At 38.2% G+C, this 15,484-nt stretch overlaps 2 protein-coding genes across 4 annotated transcripts in view; one reads left to right on the top strand and one right to left on the bottom strand.

Annotated features, from left to right (window-relative positions):
* Positions 1–297: 297 nt before the first annotated feature.
* On the top strand, positions 298–6,357 carry esd (esterase D/formylglutathione hydrolase). Of its 2 annotated transcripts, none has more exons than XM_038278330.1 (9): positions 298–419; positions 2,069–2,143; positions 2,237–2,325; positions 4,013–4,111; positions 4,234–4,358; positions 4,455–4,574; positions 4,666–4,764; positions 4,881–5,048; positions 5,929–6,357. In XM_038278330.1, the coding sequence occupies exons 1-9, from the start codon at positions 310–312 to the stop codon at positions 6,007–6,009; spliced, it is 966 nt and encodes a 321-aa protein (XP_038134258.1). In that variant the 5' UTR covers positions 298–309; the 3' UTR covers positions 6,010–6,357. The 2 variants fall into 2 exon arrangements, with proteins under 2 accessions (XP_038134258.1, XP_038134265.1); XM_038278337.1 differs by lacking the exon at positions 298–419 and adding an exon at positions 498–520.
* Positions 6,358–7,418: 1,061 nt separating this feature from the next.
* Positions 7,419–15,484, bottom strand: part of lrch1 (leucine-rich repeats and calponin homology (CH) domain containing 1) — a 128,202-nt gene continuing 120,136 nt past the window's right edge. For both annotated transcript variants that reach the window (XM_038278314.1, XM_038278319.1), the window contains one exon: positions 7,419–11,684. In XM_038278314.1, the coding sequence (XP_038134242.1) occupies positions 11,571–11,684 (114 nt within the window). In that variant the 3' untranslated portion in view covers positions 7,419–11,570. The remainder of the gene's footprint in view (positions 11,685–15,484) is intronic.

The following is a 15,484-nucleotide window of genomic DNA, read 5'->3' as shown; positions in this document are numbered from 1 at the left end:
ACAACAGGCTGTAACAGCAAAGGAAACAACAGCAAAACCAGATCACATGCTGACAGGTTCAACAACATGGTCAAACAACATAAAGTGATGAATAATGCAATGCACGTTATCCCTCATGTAGACACAATACATATGCTCACAGCATCTAGACACAACATATGCATCTGACATATAGACTTTAAACCACTACATATACAACTTACATTACATAAGCACAATACATGGACACACCAGAAGACACATAAACATATTGTTGGCACTAATGGAACCCCATAAAGGGGGGGGGGGGGGGGGGGGTTCTCTGACGTGATGACGTTGAACGGGCTGCGCCTATCTCGCTCTGTGCTGCGCTTGGTGGGGGAGTTAACAAAGCTAAAAAAGCTAACATTGTGTCTTTCCAAACCCGAGGAGTCGTTAAGGTATGTTAAACAAATGATGCATGAGTTTTGTAAAGTTCTTTTTGCTTAATGTGTTTATTTGTATTTGCTGTACGCCAGACAGTTTCAAAAAGGAGCTGCAGGTAAGTAATATATCAGTGCTAACTTTACTTGGTAATATCCCCCACTCCCCCCGACATATGTCATAGGCAAAACTCTGTTAAGGTTACGATATCTTTTTGGTTATTCATGTTTTATGCTTTTTGTTACAGTTGTCTAGACCTAAATGAGACATGTTTATATTTATTACCCCCTTTGTCTCGTTTCGGCTTGGTGAGAGTGCTCTTTTATCAAACAACAGGTTTATTGTGCAGTGCTGTTTATAATAGGCCAGTTTCGGAGGGTCCAACCTGGTCTGAACGAGTCTGCACCAGATAAATCCTTTTATTACCACAGTTAACGAAGCTGAGGTTGGCTTCCAAATCTAGCTTCCGATACGAGGGATGGGTAAAGGGCGATTCAGCTTATTTTGTCCCTACCTTCAGCATCTTTAATATATTCTAATTAAAAAACTACAACCCCTAGACACATAAAACCTGGACTAGATTTTTTTTTTTAAACCACGTGTAGAAGAACTAAAACTATGTGTAGGATTTGAGAAAAATCAATAAAGTCCGTTTTTAACATTGTTTTTACTGTCCATGTCACACTAGAAGGGGTCTGGTTCTAATACTACAACACCTAGACACGTCAAACCTGGACTAGAATATTATAGACTTAGATTTATTTTGTCAGTTTGTATACTCGAGTGTATACAAAAGGTAATTTCATTTAAAACAGCTCTAGACAATTTCATTTTTTTAAGTGCAGCCTTGAAAACAGTAAAAAATACATAAAAAATAGTAATATAAATATATGACTGTTTATTTACGGTTCTAACATACATTTTTTGTTATCTTTTTAATAAATAAAAACAACATTCAGCAGTCTAATGGCAGTGGGGAAGAAACTGTCATGGAATCTGCTGGACCTGCATCCTGCTTCGAAGTCTCTTCCCAGATGGCAGCAGGGAGAACGGTCCATGGTGGGGGTGTGAGGGGTCATTTATGATGTTAATGGCTCGGGGCACACAGAGCTGGGACGAAATGTCTTCATTTATTTATTATAAACTACATGTAGAATAATTAAAACCAAGTGTCGGATTTGTGAAACCTTTCTCGAGTTGTAATCATTCTACAAGTAGTTTATAATAATCTAGTCCAGATTTGATGGCTTTGTGAAAAACAACCGTGGAACTAGTGAGTGCCTAAGTGCTTTCTTCCAAGGCAACTTAGAGTTTAGTTTCCTAGTATTTGTTCAGCGCCAAGTCTGTTATAGATTAAACATACCCGGGGGGCAAAGGGCAGTTTTCCTGACAATTTTAGTTGAGTGTCAAAATAAAGTTTTTAGAGAGTTAAGTTTTAAAGAAATATTGTTTGTTTTTGCAGTGAAATATCATACAGATCTTAGAAATATGAACTATTTCCAGAATACACACATTTAATTTTATCATATCTTTTTGTTTAAAGATTAGGCTATTAAAAAAAGAAAACTACAGTAATTTTAAGATATATAAATGTCCTTGATCATCGCCTGGATAGCAGTATTTTACATGGAAGCAGCAGTAGGTGACCTCTCCTTGTTGTCTCCAGGTCAGCAATGGCTCTCACACAGGTTTCCTCAAACAAGTGTGCTGGTGGCTTCCAGAAGGTGTTTGAACATGAGAGGTGAGACATGCATTCAGTGAAAGATTTGTGATGTTTGTTTGTTGAAAAGTTTTTCACAGAAGATGTTTAAACTTGTTTGTTTTTTGTCTACAGCACTGAGCTGAAGTGTAAGATGAAGTTTGCTATCTATCTGCCTCCCAAGGCTGAAACAGACAAATGCCCAGTATTCTACTGGCTTTCTGGTGAGTTTTAAGGCTGGTTTATGCTCAGAAACAAGGCCGTCTGCATGTGTGTCACAGTTAACTATGAGGGGCCGTTTAGGACAGAAACTATTTTTCCTCTCACGTACACCAATAAAACCATGCACACACCTCAGTAGACACACACACACACTCAACAAAACTATGTTTTCCTCTCAAACACAATACTATGACATGCACACATCACAGTAAAAACAGTCACACACAATCACAAAACTAAAATTGAATATATGTCTTATGTGTGTGTGTGTGCACTAATACTAGACTGTATGGGAGGGAATAAGTGTGTGTGTGTGTGAACTAATACTAGACTAAATGAGAGGATATACATATGTTTGTGTGTGTGTGTGCGTGTGTGTGTGTATGTGACTGATATCGTAGCAGACTGAATGAGAGGCTTGTACTTGTATGTGAGAGAGTTCAACCTGTCACGGAAGAGGCGGGGCAAATTGGCTAGCGCATGCGTGGAACCCAAACTGAGCAATACTAATGCGCTAGCCAATTTGCTCCGCCTCTTCCGTGACAGGTTGACTCTCTCACACACAAGTGCAAGCCTCTCATTCAGTCTGCTACGATATCAGTCACATACACACACGCGCGCGCACACACACATATATGTATAGCCTCTCATTCAGTCTAGTATTAGTTCTAACACACACACGTATAGCCTCTCATTCAGTCTAGTATTAGTTCACACACACACACACCCGCACACACACACACACACAAACATATGTATATCCTCTCATTTAGTCTTTCTGTTTACCCTGACTCCTTGTACGTAGAAAAGGGTGTTCTGGTTGGATGAGAACTCAGTTGAACTTTTTAGCATATATCCAAACACTGTGTATGAAATAACCTTAATGTTGCTTGTCCCCCACTAACACACACCTTGAGCACCTTTAGACACAGTGGGGTATCAACATGCTGTGGAAAGGCCATCTGTAGGCTGTGACCTAGAAGCTTAAAATAGCTGCCATCATTCAGGAAATTTTTAGGAGAAAAACTGTTGGAGTGTAAAGAGACCTGGTATCAGGGTGAAGGTCAACCTTTGAAAACCCTTAACATTTATATATACATTTCATGTTTTACTATAGGAAAAGTTTAAATCTAGTTGAGAATGCATTCCAACTTGATATAAAATAAACTTTCCCATCCAATCTGGGTGAACCTGGGACATTTTGCAGAAAATAATACTATGGCAATGATGTGAGGGGAGCCAAATATATATATCAGAGTCCCCACTGATTTTTGTTCTTTATAGATATACAAAAAAAATAAAATAATAAGTAGCCTTTTCCATCCACAACCCAATCTGGGCCTTTTTATATTGTCTGGAGCATAAAACTAAGTAAACAAGTATGAAGGTTGTGACATGACAACATGTAAAAATAAATTCAGCTGGGGGGAACTTCAGTACTTAAGGAAGGTGTGTCTTAGTGTCTTTTTGTTTTTATTATTGGACATTAACCAGTAGTTGGATGCATGGACAGACTTCCATGTTAGGAAGTCTTTCTCATCAGTAAAAGTAGGTTGCTAAATCTTCTCGAATGCTGAAGAGGTGTGTTGTTAGTAGCTTGTGGGAGGCAAGGGGAAACCCCTGAGGTGAGGCCTTTTTAAACATCTAGTCTTGCTCTGATCAATGCTTACCTAGTGTTTCTCTCTGCAGGCCTTACGTGCACTGAACAGAATTTCATCACCAAAGCAGGCAGTCAGCTGGCTGCAGCAGAGCAAGGAATCATCATCGTGGCTCCAGACACCAGCCCACGTATGATGACACACTACACACAAGAGTGCATTCTCAAGAGGAACCCCCAACCAAAAGATTATAAAGGGTTCCTTTGTGAGTTTGTGGGATAAAGTGGTAGCATTTTTATCCTCCTACCTCAGGTGGCTGTAACATCGAAGGTGAAGATGAGAGCTGGGACTTTGGGACAGGTGCTGGTTTCTATGTGGACGCCACCCAGGAACCCTGGAAAACAAATTATCGCATGTACTCGTATGTCACTGATGAGGTGCAGATGGTTAAATTCACCAACTTAGTTCAAAAAAAAAAAACCTTGACTGTTGTCATTTAAAACAAACTGGTGCTGTTGTGGTCTTCATGTCAGCTCCCTAAGCTCATCAATGCCAACTTCCCCACCGATCCAGACCGGATGTCCATCAGTGGACACTCCATGGGCGGCCACGGGGCTCTCATCTGTGCCCTGAAGAATCCAGGCAAATACAAGGTCTGCTATGAGGCTCAGTCCAAGTCTGTTTGCCGTTAAGCTGTTTCTCTTTCAGATTTTGTTGTGAGAAAGATGCTGACTCCTTTTGCAGGCTGTGTCTGCCTTCGCTCCCATCTGTAACCCTGTACAGTGTCCCTGGGGTCAGAAAGCCTTCACTGGATACCTGGGATCTGACAGGTCCACATGGGAGGTAGGAAGCTTGCAGCCTTCGACAATAAACCTGCAACACCTGTTTAAATAAAAAAAAAAACATAAAAGATTTTTTTTTAAGCATCCTACAACCTTTTCTGTTTTGTTTTTTTCCAGGCATACGACGCCACTGTGTTGGCAGGTTCTTACTCCGGCCCTCAGCTCGACATCCTCATCGATCAGGGTCGTGACGATCAGTTCCTGTCTGCCAGCCAGCTACTCCCCGACAATCTGATTGCGGTCTGCTCGGAAAAGAAAATCCCTGTTGTCTTCAGACTGCAGCCGGTCGGTATAAACTGATACTAAGAGCCTTGTAAAAGAATTCACACCTTTTTACTTTATTCAGGTTTCTTTTCATTAGTTTAGTCTCTGCTAGTTTGAGTTGTCTAAAACATGTTTTAATTTATTCTATGCAAAATAGTTTATTTTCTGGTCTTGTGACAGATTCTAAGTTAGGTTTAGGTCTGGCCTTTGACTGGACTGTTGTAAAACAAATACGTGGATCCAAACCCTTCTATACTGCTACCTGTTTAGAGTGAACCTCCTCAACTCTCAAATGTTTTGCTACGTTCAGCTATTCCTTATGAATTTTTCTTGGTTTAGCTCCATTGCTCTTGCCATTGACTCTGTTTAGGAAAAGCATCCTCAGAGCCTGCCTCCACCATGTTACATTGTGGTTAGGCGGGAAAAGTTTTTCATATAGGGAAGCACATTACATTTTTGATTTTTGACCAGAGATCTTTCTTCCACGTTACTTTTCCTGCATGGCTTTTTGCAAAGTACAAGCAAGAGTCCATGCAGATTTCTCTCAGCTCTTCTATGAACTAAACAAGTACACAACTAATAGGTGTCCTATCAGGAGATGGTACTGGATTTAATACATGTATGAGGGAAGAAAAGTGGCTAAATAGAAATGTGCCTCAAACTTAACAATTTTCTGACCAAATGTAATTTTACATCAATGTCAAAATCACTATTTTGATTTGTTCTTATTTTGTTTGTAACACTAACAAGTGTGGAGCTGCTCAAAGGGTTTGAATACCTCTCCATGCTTTTCATAGATACTGAATGCGTTCGTATAAAATGAACACTTGCATCATCAAAAAATGTTAAGCATCAATATATATTTTTTTGAAATTTAAATAAAAATGGTTTCTTCCTGCAGAGCTACGACCACAGCTACTTCTTCATCTACTCGTTTATGAATGACCACATCAAGCACCATGCCAAGTATCTGAACGCCTGAGCAGCTGAAGCTCTGCAACACAAACATCGGTTCACTGTGGCCTGCTGCTCTGCTGTCAGAACTTACAACCATTGTCGGAAGAACCTGCAGAACAACCAAAATATTGTCCTGGAAACAGCTCTGTAAAGAACTGAGGAGCAATATGGACAGTGTGTTTGTTTGTAGCACTTATTGGAGCCTAAGACGAGGACAGACTACAGTTTACACATTCTGGGTCCCTTGCCTCTAAATGTTTCTGTGCCTGATCAAAACTTATTAAATTACTCAGACTGTTATGTTGGAAGAGCAGGAAGTTACCAGTGAACAGATGTTATTGTATTAGAATAAAAACTTTTTATTGCTCTTGTTTTTTGAAGCTGTTTTTGTTTTCTGCAACACTGATATTGGAGCAGACCTTTGACCAGTAAGCATTATCAATGTTTTTGAAGAGAATTCTCTTTTAAGCAATGTTAATATTCAGAGACTAAAGACTTTTATTTTTCCATTCTGCCATTCCTTCTTTGGATCATTCCTTTTTTCCAATAGGGTTTCAAACAAAAGTAACAGCATGACAAATTGATATATAAAACAAATTGGGTTATGTTAAAGACAGTTTCCTTACATTCTTTTCATTTAATCTTTTACGAAGAACTCAAATTTAGTGCTTATTATATATTGATAACTTATCTATGATCTGCCAATATGTACTGTACTATAATTTCAGGCCTGATCTTGAAATCTGAAATTTGCATAACATCTAAAAGGAAACGTTTCTGATTTGTAACTTGGAAGGTTTACTATCACCACTGAAAAATATGAAAGTTTCAGTTCAAAACCCTCAGTGAAAGGTACAAAAGATTGTGAAATACTTTAACAATATATATTTTTTGCATTTTTATTGGTTCTTTAGTAGATGAATCAAAACCACAGTACCGTGGGGGGAATGTGAAATGGCTAATCAGATAAAAAATATTTTAATATTTCAAATCCTTAAAAGAATATTGTTCAGAAAATGGAATGAGCTATATTTTACTGTACTTACACATTTCAAGTTATTCCCAAATTTGCTTGAGTGTGAGAAGTAATCAGAACCAGCATTAATTCACTAAATGACTGGTTTTACAGTGATTGTGTTAACTGCTACTCCAGAAGATGCAATAAAGGACAAGTTTGTTTTAACATGTGGGATCTTTACTGATAAAGTGATGAAAAATACAGTTATATGTATATATTTATATATATACATACACAGTATTCACAGCAGTTAAGGCGACATTACTGAGACATTTCATGCATGCTGTACATGTGACAAAAAAATCACACATTTTTACAAAAAGGCTGGTTAACATCAAAAGTTAAACGAACCTGAAAAACAAAAATTATTTTCTACCCGTCAAAAGTAAAAAAACAACAAAAAACAGAATACAGGCAGTTTCTTAACAGCTGCTTAACATAAGCAGGCTCATACATTGTTTTCACTGGCATATTTCTAACCAAAACTCTGCCTTACCAGATTTTCTCAGTTACCAAAAGTTGTTTTTATGCTTTTTCCTCCCCTAGGCACATCCCTGTGGAAGACTCAAAAAAATTAATTATCAAATTGCCTGTTTCAGGCTCCTGAGTCACTGCAAACATATCCCTATGATCTGTTTGAAGTGAATAGTTTATACCCCAGGGATGTTCAAAACCAGGAGGCCATCCTCCCCAGGTTAAAATAAGTAAGAGGGACAACACTGCAGAGCAGCAATTCTAGCTCTCAGATTTATGGGGATATATCGACCTGTCAGCCACCCATAGTGTTGAATACATAAAACTAATAATTTTCATGATATGGTGAAAACAGCTGTTAATACAGTACATAAAGTAAAAATTCTCCACATGGTGATAAATATTTACAGGTTAATCTTTGGTAAAAAAAAAAAAAATCCAAAACAAAGAATGTTTGCTTTATAGACGACTAATCCATCCAGTAGAAGCCTTTTAGGCGTAGTTTGATTAAAAATGATTAATTTACTGCTGAATCTGGAAATTTATCAAGCCTCAGATACACATGAAAAATCCCAAACTGGTCAACTATTCAAGAATGTTAGAAGTTTGTTTCTGGCACTCAAGACAAGTTTTAAACAAAAGGCAGACATGTTTTGGTGCATTCTTTAAAAGGGCCAGGACTCTAGATTTTCCACTATTGGCTGCTATTGCAAAAGAAAACTTATCGGATGTATTATTCTAAAAATCCTTCTGGTCCATCTGTAGTACCTATTATCTGCCAATAGGGGGGAGACTTTCACCTCCCTAAATTTGGTTCAGTTTCTTCAAAAAATAACATGGCCATGGAGCTATAGGTTTTTAAATCAAAAACTCAAGCCTCTCAGCCTCATTTGTTTTCACATCTATGATTCTGTAAAAAAATAACGAGGTTGCTTTATTTGTGGCTTGATAGGATCAGTATGACTAGACCTAACTGAGGCTACAGGGCTGAGGATGTGAAAACAAGCTGGACAATTATGGTGGAAAGTAGTTAGGCCCGAACACAGAGGCTAGCCTTCCAACCACAATTAAAGGATTTTAAGACCAATAGCACTCAAAATTAACAACCTAAACACAACCAAGTCATCCTTACCACTACATCTACAGTGCTCTTTGCATCCAGAATGTCTTCCTTTAAATATTTCTTTTGATCTGGTGTTTTATGACCAAATACTTTTTACAACAAGCTGAACTTGTCTGCAGTTTAATCAAGCAGCAAGAAATCCAAAAAGTATGAGACTTCCAGCTGATAACAGAAAGGATCAACATGTTGGAGCTAATACTCTGATCTTGATCTAAAACATGTTGAAACTGGAAAAATTGGTAGCATTTGTAATAGTAAAGGTACAGAACGGTATTCTCTAGAGTATACAAATTAATACAGGTGTTTTGGAAATACTAACAAAGTTAATCGTCAACATAAGTTGTAGAAGTCAGTTAAAATAAGAACTGTTTTAACCATAAAATCCTATTATATAAATAAATAACAGGCTAAAATGACTCTGCCCTTTTTATATTATCACTGTTGCAACCCTTGATAAAGCCTCGGGACAAACACAAACGTGTAGAAAATAAACTGCTACTACAAAACATACTGAGAGTTCACAGTAAAAATTTTCTTTTTTGATAGAAACTTTCATCCGAAACTTTCAAAAGCTCTTCAAATAAACTGTAATGGGCTACAGTGGCTATCAGCGGTGTAAAGCTTTGCAGAATCCTAAAACTATTCTATTTGGTTCAGCTGTTGAACTTTAAGACAAAACATATCTTTAAACTGACCCCGTTTTATAGTAGTTTCTATATTTACTGTTATGAGTTTTGAATGGTGTTTCATTTCAGTTAAAATAATACCCTATGGCAATATTAAGTTCAGGAGATTAAGCACTGTATCATTCAAAGAGACATTCTGGTAAATCATAAAACATTTAACCACTAATTTTGTTGCAGTTTCAAAAATCCAATGACGAAAGAGAGTCTCAGCCTTGTTAAGTACAAGAAACTAAATAGAAACATCTGGAGCCTAATATATAAGAAAGGGACAGCAGACCTACAGTAATGCTGAAAATTAAATCTAAACAAATTCCCACTTATCTAACGACAGTGTTCAATAAGAGCCAGTACTTTTTTCTGCCCACTTAAAGCTCCATATTTTCCAGGTCTGCAGTGCCAAAGGTCACACCCCCACACACATACTGTTGACGAAGCACACTGTGTAATAAGGCATCAACAGGGCAGTAAACCAGGCCCAGCCTGACTCACACAGTCTGCAGTTTCTCATCAACTCCAGCTGGAAGCAGGCACACACAAGCACACACCCACACACTCTTAACACAGTCAGCAGGCCAGGGGAATGTTTTGCTACATTAACTCCAAATTTGCTCTTTCAAGGTGTGATAAAGAAAACCAGACTTTTTGTTCCCCAACCTTCAACACTATACTTATTTAAAATGTCTTAAAGACTTCAGCATTGCAGACCTACATTAGGAACAATAAGAATCTTTGACATGTTACTGAAATATAGTACAGGCTACTAGTGAAATTGCCTGACCAATGAAGGATATATAGCTAATATGTGCAAGAATAGACCAGATAAGATGACAAAGGTACTCTGTGGGGGTCAAGCTATAGTTGCCTCATCTCATAAGTGTTAGAGAAAATAGATATGGAGCCCTTAAGGGACATGAAAAGCGAAGGGGTGTAAATCCTTCTGAGGTTCTGTTAGAGTGTAATTGAATGTCTGTTCATACAGGCTTCTGAGCCTTGCATGCACAATTTCAGAACTGTCTTACTATAATCTAATAACATCACATGTTTTGGCACATTATGAAACAAACTGCATCCGACATAAACACACCAACTGGTCCATCTGATTCATTTTCAATGGAGAAACACTGGTTAGACATATGAGGACTGGTCAAAGATAAACAGAAACTCAGGTTAGGGTCCCCTCTGAGACAGTTTAAGACAGATACACCCGCATCAGGGATACGCAGAAAAACCAATGCACAGTCCCAGTTAACCTTTAGAAAATATAGACACTTATTACACAAATATATTAGAGAAAAATAGCTTTGGAGTATTTCTGTCTGATTCTATACAACAACTCAAGCCTCTGTTCTTCAGCTTCTCTATATTATAAATATCTTCTGGTTTAAATAGAGATAGATAAAAGCTGTCTCCCTCTGTCATAAGACCTTAGTATTTGGGTTTGATTCTCCTCAAAGAGCCAAAGGTAAAACACTGAAAATGTTTCAACTACACGTTCAGCACAAAATAACAGATTAAATCCTGTACAGAGCACAAAAATAATAATAAAAAGATACAAAATATGTGTGCATACACAGTGGGATCAATTAAGGCAATTAAAATATTCAGACCAGTAAGCCTAGACATGTCCAATCTTTGTCTAAATATATTTTAGTTTGAAAAACCAATTTTGTGATTTTAAAACTAAAAGCAGGCAGTAAAAAATAAAGGTTTGAGGGGAAAAGATGCAAAGTTCTGTAACAGAACAATTCAAACTAGAAAAAGGAACAAATTAAATTTCCAATTCACACAAAAATATTTTGCATCTGATGTCTGAATGTAATATTCTCAATTTTTGAGTTTGACATTAAAGGAAAAACAATGTAATTTTGGCATTTTATGGCTTTTTTCATAAACAAACACATAGAACAGTATTCTGTTCTTTTAATCACAACACAAATTTCTTTTTGATCACTTCATATTCATATTTTACCAAGGATGGAACCAGCAAGTGTAAATATTTTCTTAATTTTGTTTACCGGTACATTTTAAAAACCGTTTACAGGAAAAAAAAAAATAAAGATCCCAAATTGATTGTTTTATGGTTAAAAATTACTTGCAGCAAAGCAAACTGCTCGTCATCTATTTGTCTCCACACTGAATTCCAGGTTCCTCTCTCAGAGTCGATTAATTAGTTCCCTTTCTGCACCCTGACAAGAAATCAGTGCAGTTTCTGAGAATGATGCAGAGCATAGCTGTGGCTTTTTGAAGCAGCGTCAGTGTGCGACGTTCACTTTGGGGCCCGCCACTCACACCAGGAGGGGGGGTTTGGAGGAGGCCTCGTCCACCAGAGCCTGTACTGTGACGCACACTTTCACCAGACCTTTCTCCTCCAGGATGTGGTGAGGAAGGCATAGTTTGTCCTGAAAGGTGGAGACATGAAGGATTTAAAGGGGAGAAAAAAAAGGGGAGAGATGTAAAAAAAAAAAGGAAACCAAAGGCAGAACCTGTGACAGACTAAATGCTTGTAAATACCAAAGTGAATGTAGAATGGGAAACTTTCCACTTTCTGGTTTGTATTTTTTTCTCATGAAACAAGATTCAATATTTGACATCATAACACAAAAAAAAATGAGCAAATTTAAAATGACATTGTAAAACGATTAATGTTTTTAAGTAGAAATGTTATCCAAACCAATTGTACCCTATGTGGAAAAAAAAAAGTTTAAATCGCTAAAACTAAACGGCTGAGCCTCGAATAGAAGCAACAACTATCATCAAGTGTTTGAGATAGTAGTAAGCCTTTTATATCTAATTTTCCCTCCTAAATAGTTTCAATTCAATTGGAGGGATTTTGAATGTTTTTGAGTTCATGGCACAGGTCATGTGAGAAGCCCACCTCTGTATGACTCATAAGTGGACCTGCTGGTCTACTTAACCCTTTAAAGCCTAAACCAAGAATAAAACAAAACAGAAAACAACTTTTTTTTTTGTTTGAATTCCTTATTTGCCCTAACAAAATATGTAAAAAGAAAAAACAAATACATTTTTTATATTAATAATTTATTACTATGCGATAAGTCAAGATAATTTTTTGTGTAGTCTTCTACTGGCTGTTATCAGGTATATCTGATTGTGTACAATAGGATTTTGAGCAAAGTTTTAACCATTAAATTATGCAAAAGGTGTCAGATGCAAAACATTTCAGAAACCGTATGTATCAAATACAATACATTTGGCATTACAGGGTTAAGATCATTATCCTGCTCTATAACCCAAGTATTCTTCAGCTACTTTTATAAGCTTTTAGAAGTTTTTCTGAAAAGTAAGATAAATACAACCATTGAATAATTACACAAGTCATGGGTCATCCCATTCAGCATGGCAGTGTAAACATGCAGCGGTAACGTGCCTGCACTTATGCCCACTGACTGATTACCAGATACAGACACCTGTGGTGGTAAATAGCAGAAACACCATATATATATATATATATATATATATATATATATATATATATATATATATATATATATATATATATATATATATATATATATATATATATATATATACACTATATTGCCAAAAGTATTTGCTCACCTGCCTTGACTCACATATGAGCTTAAGTGACATCCCGTTCCTAATCCATAGGGTTCAATATGACGTCGGTCCACCCTTTGCAGCTAGAACAGCTTCAACTCTTCTGGGAAGGCTGTCCACAAGGTTTAGGAGTGTGTTTATGGGAATTTTTGACCATTCTTCCAGAAGCGCATTTGTGAGGTCGCACACTGATGTTGGACGAGAAGGCCTGGCTCTCAGTCTCCGCTCTAATTCATCCCAAAGGTGTTCTATCGGGTTGAGGTCAGGACTCTGTGCAGGCCAGTCAAGTTCATCCACACCAGACTCTGTCATCCATGTCTTTATGGACCTTGCTTTGTGCACTGGTGCACAGTCATGTTGGAAGAGGAAGGGGCCAGCTCCAAACTGTTCCCACAAAGTTGGGAGCATGGAATTGTCCAAAATGTCTTGGTATGCTGAAGCATTCAGAGTTCCTTTCACTGGAACTAAGGGGCCAAGCCCAGCTCCTGAAAAACAACCCCACACCATAATCCCCCCTCCACCAAACTTTACACTTGGCACAATGCAGTCAGACAAGTACCGTTCTCCTGGCAACCGCCAAACCCAGACCCGTCCATCAGATTGCCAGATGGAGAAGCGCGATTCGTCACTCCAGAGAACGCGTCTCCACTGCTCTAGAGTCCAGTGGCGGCGTGCTTTACACCACCGCATCCGACGCTTTGCATTGCACTTGGTGATGTATGGCTTGGATGCAGCTGCTCGACCATGGAAACCCATTCCATGAAGCTCTCTGCGCACTGTTCTTGAGCTAATCTGAAGGCCACATGAAGTTTGGAGGTCTGTAGTGATTGACTCTGCAGAAAGTTGGCGACCTCTTCGCACTATGCGCTTCAGCATCCGCTGACCCCGCTCCGTCAGTTTACGTGGCCTACCACTTCGTGGCTGAGTTGCTGTCGTTCCCAAACACTTCCATTTTCTTATAATACAGCTGACAGTTGACTGTGGAATATTTAGGAGCGAGGAAATTTCACGACTGGATTTGTTGCACAGGTGGCATCCTATCACAGTTCCACGCTGGAATTCACTGAGCTCCTGAGAGCGACCCATTCTTTCACAAATGTTTGTAAAAACAGTCTGCATGCCTAGGTGCTTGAATTTATACACCTGTGGCCATGGAAGTGATTGGAACACCTGATTCCAATAATTTGGATGGGTGAGCAAATACTTTTGGCAATATAGTGTATATATATATATATATATATATATATATATATATATATATATATATATATATATATATATATATATACATACTAGGGGTGTAAATCACATCCATCATGGCGATTCGATTCAGTATCGATTTTCTGACCCAACGATTCGATTATTTTCGATACTTAAGAATACACCACGATTCGATTCGATTCGATTAATCGATTAATTTTTTTTTTATTATTATTATTATTTTTTTTTTACACCTTACAGGCTAAACAAAGTTTCAAGTTTGAAATAAATCAATGAAAGCTGTAATATCGTTATGCATTTTCTTTAGAAACAACAGCAAATAACAGAAGTAGAAAAGCTGCATCAAAAAATACTGTAAAAATACTGCACAATATCAGTGTAATGAGTTCAATGCAATACCTCGGCTCCAAAGAAACTGTCCAACATATTTTTTTAGAATTTAATAAATATACTCAGGAAAGAGAGATGTTGTGTAGAGAGTTAGACAGGAATAAAAGTAAACTAGATATAAGGGAATTGTTTCAAAGGTCATCTGGGGATGTAGTTTTTGGTAGTATTTTTAATTTTCTAAGAAGAACGGGTATTTTAGGGAGAATATAATAGTTTGTCTGGTCCATACTCCATTCTGGAAGGTGGCGGTAATGCACCTATAAGTTGTTTGCCAACCGCCATTAAAAAAAAGAAGAAGAAGAAGGCTCCAGAGTGTTGACGTCGCCGACCCCTTGAGAGACGCTCCGCTGCACCTCTCCCAGATTGTAGCTGACCGCAAACATTGCACCAGACAGGAGGGCGGCTTGTTTTGTTTTTATGACCGAAATTGCGGAAAACAACTCGTGAAGTTTGACCCGCTAGAAGAGCGAGGTGCGCGAGAACGCTGGGAGCCTTTTTCCAGCTGAATCTCCGCTCTTTTTGCCCCATTGTCCCTCCGTCGTCGGACTAAACTCGCCCCCACTTCCTCGCCGCCTCGGCCGTATCTAGACCCACAGCGTGTAGCTCAGACCACGCTGCAATATTGAGCATAATTTAAAAATGTCTGTGTGAAGCTTGCTGCAACAAACTGCTGTAAGAGTATAACCAGGAAGCGCGGTAGGAGGGCAAAATAAGTTTAGCGGCACCGCAGCACGGGAGGAGAGTTACGCCCAGGAGAAAATGGATAAAAATAGACCGGAGGGAAAAAAAAAAAAACATTAATCGATTATCTTGCGGACGTGTCGATGCATCGGATCGTCGGCTTTTGGATCGATGCATCGATACAAAACGATTATTATTTACACCCCTAATACATACATACATATATATACACTATATTGCCAAAAGTATTTGCTCACCTGCCTTGACTCACATATGAGCTTAAGTGACATCCCGTTCCTAATCCATAGGGTTCAATATGACGTCGGTC

The sequence above is a fragment of the Cyprinodon tularosa genome, unplaced genomic scaffold (genome assembly GCF_016077235.1).
Source record: "Cyprinodon tularosa strain WSP-4 unplaced genomic scaffold, ASM1607723v1 ctg1014, whole genome shotgun sequence".
Lineage (NCBI taxonomy): Eukaryota > Metazoa > Chordata > Actinopteri > Cyprinodontiformes > Cyprinodontidae > Cyprinodon > Cyprinodon tularosa.
The sequence above is the reverse complement of the archived record's forward strand: the minus strand, read 5'-3'. Positions and strand labels throughout refer to the sequence as shown.